General features: G+C 42.0%; 4 protein-coding genes across 12 annotated transcripts in view; 1 reads left to right on the top strand and 3 right to left on the bottom strand.

Moving 5' to 3' along the window:
• eva1bb (eva-1 homolog Bb (C. elegans)) overlaps positions 1-2,567 on the bottom strand; it is a 5,613-nt gene extending 3,046 nt beyond the window's left edge. Inside the window, exon 1 of the mRNA XM_008331152.3 lies at positions 714-2,567. The gene's annotated coding sequence lies outside the window, so the exon portion shown is untranslated. The remainder of the gene's footprint in view (positions 1-713) is intronic.
• Positions 2,568-2,577: 10 nt separating this feature from the next.
• lsm10 (LSM10, U7 small nuclear RNA associated) lies at positions 2,578-4,417 on the bottom strand. 6 transcript variants are annotated; one of them, XM_008331153.3, is made up of 2 exons: positions 4,319-4,417; positions 2,578-3,316 (listed from the first exon to the last, which is right to left on the bottom strand). In XM_008331153.3, exon 2 carries the CDS (start codon positions 3,270-3,272, stop codon positions 2,859-2,861), a length of 414 nt encoding a protein of 137 aa, XP_008329375.1. In that variant the 5' UTR covers positions 3,273-3,316; positions 4,319-4,417; the 3' UTR covers positions 2,578-2,858. The 6 variants fall into 6 exon arrangements, with proteins under 6 accessions (XP_008329375.1, XP_024921022.1, XP_008329380.1 ...); XM_025065254.1 differs by having other exon boundaries at positions 2,578-3,294; positions 4,319-4,414; XM_008331158.3 differs by having other exon boundaries at positions 2,578-3,275; positions 4,319-4,398.
• Positions 4,418-4,817: 400 nt separating this feature from the next.
• Positions 4,818-6,949, bottom strand: part of oscp1a (organic solute carrier partner 1a) — a 10,950-nt gene continuing 8,818 nt past the window's right edge. Inside the window, exons 6-11 of the mRNA XM_017040899.2 lie at positions 6,807-6,910; positions 6,096-6,224; positions 5,954-6,008; positions 5,389-5,534; positions 5,058-5,121; positions 4,818-4,979 (exon numbers count right to left, since the gene is read on the bottom strand). Coding sequence (XP_016896388.1) covers positions 4,854-4,979; positions 5,058-5,121; positions 5,389-5,534; positions 5,954-6,008; positions 6,096-6,224; positions 6,807-6,910 — 624 coding nt within the window. The 3' untranslated portion in view covers positions 4,818-4,853. The remainder of the gene's footprint in view (positions 4,980-5,057; positions 5,122-5,388; positions 5,535-5,953; positions 6,009-6,095; positions 6,225-6,806; positions 6,911-6,949) is intronic.
• Positions 5,426-6,949, top strand: part of zc3h12ab (zinc finger CCCH-type containing 12Ab) — an 18,885-nt gene continuing 17,361 nt past the window's right edge. Inside the window, exon 1 of one of the 4 annotated variants that reach the window (XM_025065236.1) lies at positions 5,426-5,564. The gene's annotated coding sequence lies outside the window, so the exon portion shown is untranslated. The remainder of the gene's footprint in view (positions 5,565-6,949) is intronic. The other 3 variants (XM_025065237.1, XM_025065238.1, XM_025065239.1) reach the window with 3 other exon arrangements.

Genomic DNA, 6,949 nt, shown 5'->3' with positions numbered 1-6,949 from the left:
TCCCAGCCATAACCCCCCCTCCTCCCCCGACCCTCCCCACAGTTCCTGCACAGATAATCCCATTTAAAACAGAAGATGAAACCTGACGCTGCCGAAAACTGGACATTATTTTACAGTGGACACCAAACATCTGGAGCCTGTCCCCCCATAGGGACGCTGCTGTCAGTGCTGATGGGAGACGGAGTGCAGCAGGAAAATGAGAGTGGGGGGTGAGGGTCGGGGGGGGGGTTCTTTGTGTTTATGGGGAAAATAATTGTCTTATAAAAAACAAATTTCTGGTCTGAACAACAGCAGAACTCAGCATGAGTTTTAAAAATTAAAAACCTGGTCTTCAGTCCCTCACTTTAAAAAAAACCCATCAGATTAAACGCAGTTCTTTTTCCTCTGTCTGCTCAGAGACATTTCCGTCTCACTGTCCGTCCAGAGGATTTCGTAAACGTCTCTGCTTGTTTGTTTTTTTAAAACTGTTTCTTTCCTATACCTGACAGATTTTTAACTGTTTCTTTCCTATACCTGACAGATATTTGTACAATTTTGTCTTCTAACTATGATCCAGAGCCCTAATAATCGACCAATCACAGAGCGGAGAGTTGACAGTGAAGTGACAACTGAGGAGGAAGGAGTTTTTACTTAAGGATTTTTCAAAGATCCAACAGATTAAAAAAAAAATTCCATGTCATCATAACGTGGTCTACAGTCAGAACATCACTCACCAGGTCTGTGGACGTCAGCAGCTCAAAGTTCCCACTGATGAACCAGAACCAGGACCAGGACCAGGACCAGAGAAGTCTGTCAGCCCTCCCAGAGATAAGATCCCATGTGTGAGACAGAGAGGCAGCAGCTGTGGTCGACAGCCAATCAGAGACTGTCCTGCTGCTGCTGCTCCAGACTACAATCCACTCCCTCTCATCTCACCCTCCACAGGGAGGAGGACCAGTCAGAGATAAAACTGAACCAGAACTCCAGAGTCTAAAGTCTAAACCCTGGTCCGTCTTCACGGCTCCTGTTTTCTTCTTCTCTGTCCCGAGTGGATTCAAGTCCAACCTCTGACCAGAGGGAGGTGATCTCTCTCTCTCTCTCTCTCTCTCTCACACTGACTGGAGTCTGTTCACTGTTCAGGCTTCAGGAGGGTGGAACAGGAAATAGCAAATCCACTGCCATTGGCAGAGGCCAGCGGTGCAGCGGGGGCTCACGGATTAATCAGACTCTTTGTATTTTAATCTCACCATCGGGGGAATAGTGAAGGAGAAAAAGCTGAGCAGCTCAGAGTTTGTTTCTTCTTCAACAGGTGCTGTTGTTCTGAGAGTGAACACAACATTATGCCGTTGTTTTTTTTTTAACTTTTCCTTCGGTGGTCTGACAGAGAAACCACCTCAGACCTTGAACAGATAAAGTTGATTACTATTTTCTTTGCTCCCGTACATTGGCCCCTAGATGGGACCTGCCCCTGACTTTGGAAACCCCTGTTCTTCCTACAGTCATACAAACATGTAGGATCAGGTTAACAGTCGACCAGAGGTGTGAATGTGAGTGTGAATGGATCTTCATCTCTATGGTGACCCTGGTGACCTGTCCAGATTGTGACCCCGCCCTCGTCCGATGCCTTGACTTCCAGTTTGTCTTTGTCACTCCAGAACCATGTGTCTCAGATACAGGCCTGGTACTAATTCAGTCCTTCTAAAATTGGTACTTGTGCAGGAAGTGAGTTCTTGAAGTTTCTGGTGGAGTCGGTGACACACACACACACACACACACACACACACACACACACACACCCAGGCCGTGTTATGTATTGTAAAAGAAACTGTTTATGCGGTGGAGCCTGTGTAAAGTGCTATTCTCAGTCTGACTGAGTGTTGATGTGGCGCCCACTGGTGTTTCTGGGAAAACCACCACGTAGTCATTATGTGGCTGTTGTCATTCAGACGCTGCAGAGGTTTCATAAAAAAAACAAGTGACTAAAAACACGAGGAGGCAAAACAATGATCCCACTGCTGGGGTGTGTGTGTGTGTGTGTGTGTGTGTGTGTGTGTGTGTTCATCACAGCTTAATGTTGTTAAATGACAGAGCTGGTCAGAGTTCACACCCATCCTTACACACTGCTGGCTTTTATCTGAGCCAGCTGTTATGTCAGGCCCGTCCTCTTCCTGACGCTGCCTTCAGGAATAACATACCCCCCCCCCCCCTGAAAATTCCTCAAATTCCCTATCTGTATTTTGTGCATCTGGAAAAACCAGGAAAACACTCGGGCAGGGCAGTTTTCCAGGCAAAAACACTCTTGCGTTCCTTTCACCCACCCACTGTGGGTTTTCACTGGAGTCAACGTCGGAAGTGGTTTCTGTGAAGCGTTAATGTTTTTATGGACTCAGCTCCGCGATATTAACAAGAAAAAAAACTAAAACGGTTTCATTGTAACCAATATTTTTATTTTACACCATTGACAAGAAATATCATATAACAATGGCAGTTGACTGGCAAAAGAAAATGTCTGTGAACCTCAACCTCATCTCTCTCGTTAATTTAAAAAAAATATATATACATGTGTGTGTATTAAACTGTTGCAAACTGATCTATATACGTGTGTATTAAACTGTTGCAAACTGATCTCATGCAGTTTCTCCAAAAAAAAAAAAACCAAAACCCTTCAGATTCTTAAGAAAAAAACAACATCTGGACCAAAGTGAGTGAGACCATAAATTCTCCCGTGACCCGCGGTTTACTTTGTCACTTATCTCCAGTGATGTCCAGTCAAGTCAAAAACAAAAGACACAAACGTCTGTGTTTTCTGACTGTATCATTTTCATCTCAGGCAGCTGCCAAGACGGCTCATTTTTTCTTAGACAAACAGAGAAAAGAAGTCACTTGGTTTTCTTGGTGAACTCCTTCCTTCCTCCTCCCAGACTGGCAAAGTTTCGGACCCTGTGGATCCGGGCCAGCTGGCTCTGGATGGTCTTCATTATGTCCATGTGGTCAGGGATGTGGACGTAGCGGACGTTCCTGCCGGTGATAAACAGGTCCTGCAGCTGAGTGCGCCGACCGCGGCCGTCCTGGTACAGCACCTCCTCCAGGCGAATGTTCATGAAGGCGTCCACGTTGACCACACGTCCCCGCGCCGTGCACTCGTTCCTCATGTCCACCGTCGTCACCTGGCCCTGCAGACCCTGCAGCAGGACCACCATGCTGTTCTCTGCGATCGCACGCTCACGAATGGAGTTGACGACCTCGATGGGTGCTGAAGATGATGGCTGAGGTTCAGTTCCTTCTGGATCCATGATCTGCAGACGTCAGGACAAGCAGCAGGAAGATGAGAACTAGACTTGGAATCAACAGGAAAAAAATAAACATTTATAAAAATACTTTGTCTCTGAAATATCTATAAAAGCAACAATTTTCCATGTATATTGTATTTTTTTTTCTTTTGGTGTTTTTCTTCAAAATACTTTAAAATAAACATCTCTTTCATTTTGGCTGAGATTGTTTTTGCAACGTAATTACAAGACAAACCAGAGATTGTTGCAGATTTACTCATTGCTCTTACAGTGTGTGTTTGTGGTTCTATAATTGGTAGTTTTTTCTGGTGCTACTGGGAAAAACAGTGAGTGTGGAACTTGGACAACTTTTCCTTTAGAGGAAAAAAAAGTTAACATGAAATCGTGATTCGACTGATATAAAACTGTTTGTGTAGTCACAACTCTGGACATGTATTTTTTCGTTTAAAATTAAAACGTATAATTAAAAACGTAATGCTAATATTATATATTCAGCACTGAACATAAGCAATTTAAAGTAACCACAAAAATATAGTATATATAATTTTATGACGAAACCGATTCCTTTTCTTCTTTAAACGGAACTATGTTTCTAGAACGATATGTATTTGTCAGTTGAAACGCTGTCAAATAAAAAAAACACGCTTAAGGGACTTGTGTCAGGTGGGACACATTTCGAAGTTGCACATGATCCACCGGAGAACAGTATTTAATTTGGTCGCGCCGCTCATAAGTACGTTTGCACTTAACGCAAATAAGACTTCGGTTTACAGGCTACTACTATCACTACTACCAGTTTATCTCAACTCTGTGTCAATTCTGTTTCACTTTAGACGTCTAATGTAGAGACAGGACTATCTTTAATCGTAAGTAAGTATTGTAAGTCTCTGTAGCATTTAGCTTTAGCAAGAGCTACGTACACCTCTGCATATATCCGTACATACGTCGTGTCAGGCGGATATGTCGTGTAATTTTTTTTACCTTAATCTGGTAAATCTTAGTTTAATGTGCGAAATATATAAAATGAAGAGAAAAAAAGGGAAATATACTCTTCTTGGATGTCAACAAGTTGTTTTTTCCCGAACGTTCGCCATCATCGAGGAGGCGTACGGCAGCGCGATGATGTCACATCCTGCATGTGTTTTTATGGTAGGCACAGCGCTCTCTGCTGGTTACTTCTGATAAACACAACGTGAGACAAACAGATGATTGTGTTCGAACATTTAAGGACGCCATAAAGAATCCATTAAATCTTCCGTGCACATTTTTAAAAAGATGAAATTAAGATGTCAGCAGTGGAACTAACAATCACAATATATATATAACAGTCTAACAATTTAAAATAAAACAAAGTGTCCTAATATGGGACATAGCGCCACAGATCCATCATGAAACACTGTTATAACTATATCTTTAACAAGAATCACAGTTTATCAGTGCTGGGTGATAAAAGTACTGTATAATATAAAGTTCTCAGTTTTTCACCTCCAACAATACTGAGTATTGTTTAATACTAAAACATGAGTCTCATTTGGGTTCAAACTGTGAAGCTAAGGGTAAATAAAACATGAGTCTCATTTGGGTTCAAAGGTCGTCCATCATGGCCAGCAGGTCGTCTCCTTTACTACAGCTGTTGACTTCAGGATGTTCTTCCTGTTCATCTGTGAACTGAGTCACAATCCGGGCCAGTTCTGTTGCAGCCTGTTCATCCTGTAACGATAACGACAGAATAATAATAACTGTACGATAATGTTGACGTCATAATTATACATTTGTTGTTTTTCTCACCTGTGTGGCTTGAATTTTCACTATCCCAGACAACGACTCAGCCTCAGCTGGACTGTAATCAACACTGTGGACATAATCATCCAAGTTTAAGCAACATTTAAATATAACCTGTGTTTTATGAAGCCCTTTTTTATTTGAAGTATTTACTTACTAAATAATGTAAGAAATAACAATTAAATATTGTTAGCCACCAGTAGTGGGCGCCACCTCCTCATAACTCCTGTCATGTCATTCTGGCTGACCTACGGTCCACGACCCTGATGCTTTAATTTTTGAAAAAGCAGTTTGTATTCTTTAAAATATATTTAAAAAAAGAAGGTATAAAACTCACGCCTGCTCCTCCTCTTCATCCGTGTTAAACAGACTGATCTGGAACCTGGTTTCTGTCTTGGACTGGTTTTCTGGCTCCATGCTGCCCATCAGACGGGACAGAAGGTTCAACTCCTCTTTGGCCAAAAGGTTCGGAGGCTGGTTCTTCTACAGCACAGAGAACACGCAGGGAAGAAGGTAAGAAACAAGCAACACAATGTACAGTGGGCTAAAGCTAGCACAGAGCTGGGCGGTCCCACGGCAGCGTACACCCCCTCCTGACCCCAACTTTTTTTTAGCATCAACAAACCTTCAGTCTCTACTTCACTTCACCTCACTGCTTCTTCTCCTTTGTGTCTATGTTGTTTGAGTTGCACTACTGTCACCTACTGGTCGTATTTGCAACTATAAATAAATTACACAGTTTACACTTTGAGTAACTACTTCAATGCATAAATATTATAGTAATACAATTTAAATATGTACCTGTGTCTTTATCTTTATTGACACACTCTAAATAAACATTATTATAATATTAATAATAATCCTCTTAAGAGTAACTCATTAATGTCTCAGTCAGCAGACACCTGGACAGAGGACGTCTTCTGTGTCAGTGTCTCCTCCAGGTGGTTGACAGAGTACCTTCAAAAACACATGACACACAGGGGTTAAATACACAGTGAGGTCATGCATAGGTATGTGTGTGTGTGTGTGTTTGAAATGACAGACATGTTCAGGCCCAGAGTGATGACTCTGTCTCCTCGCAGCTGAAAACAGCCCTGTCTGACGGAGCTGCTGTAGCTCCCTCCTGTGGAGAAGTGTCTTTTCTTCACCTCGCGACCTTTCCTGTCAAACATTCTGTAGAAACAGGAGGGAAATTTTTTTTGACAATGTGTTAACATTCCGGAGTGTTTACGAGAATTCTGTTGATGATTCTGAGAATATCTTTTTTAAGAACTGTCAACTGAACCCCTATAGGACATTAAAGGGAATCGATTTGCATTAATCGTTGCTTTAAGGCTTTAAGGCTTTAAGGCTGCTGACAGCTGCCTCGTTTGAACCAAGAATACAAACATGATATTTTCATACATTTTGAAAAATACACAGGCCGAAGTTTTTATCAGCAGTTTATGATTCATTTCTGCCACTTTGTCTTTCTGCAAATGACTGTGATTCTTGTGGAGGCTGAAGTGGAGTTTAAAAACCAAAAATTCTTAAGGAGGTTCTGCATTCACCGTGCGCTGTAATCATGAGTTCTTTACCCGTTAAACGTGCCGTATTTGATATTATGACAAAGTTTTTCATGAGAGTGATTTTATGTTAATGAACTTTACAACTTACCATTGTGTCTTTTAATTATTTTGTGGCCATAATACTTTGCGATCGCGATTGGAAATACTATAAACGTGTTTTTGACGCTGCCTTCGTTTTATTGCCCACCTAAACATCCCCGGAACCTCAGATCCATGAGGAACTGGACCTGAGGTGGGAAGAACGAATCGTCCGTCAGGGTTTTGGACTCGGGCCTTGAGAAAAAACGCCACCTGAAAAGCAAAAAGGATAGTAATTACAAAATAGGACTA

Source organism: Cynoglossus semilaevis, chromosome 18, assembly GCF_000523025.1.
Source record: "Cynoglossus semilaevis isolate Cse_v1.0 chromosome 18, Cse_v1.0, whole genome shotgun sequence".
Lineage (NCBI taxonomy): Eukaryota > Metazoa > Chordata > Actinopteri > Pleuronectiformes > Cynoglossidae > Cynoglossus > Cynoglossus semilaevis.
This window is presented reverse-complemented; position numbering and strand designations above follow the sequence as displayed.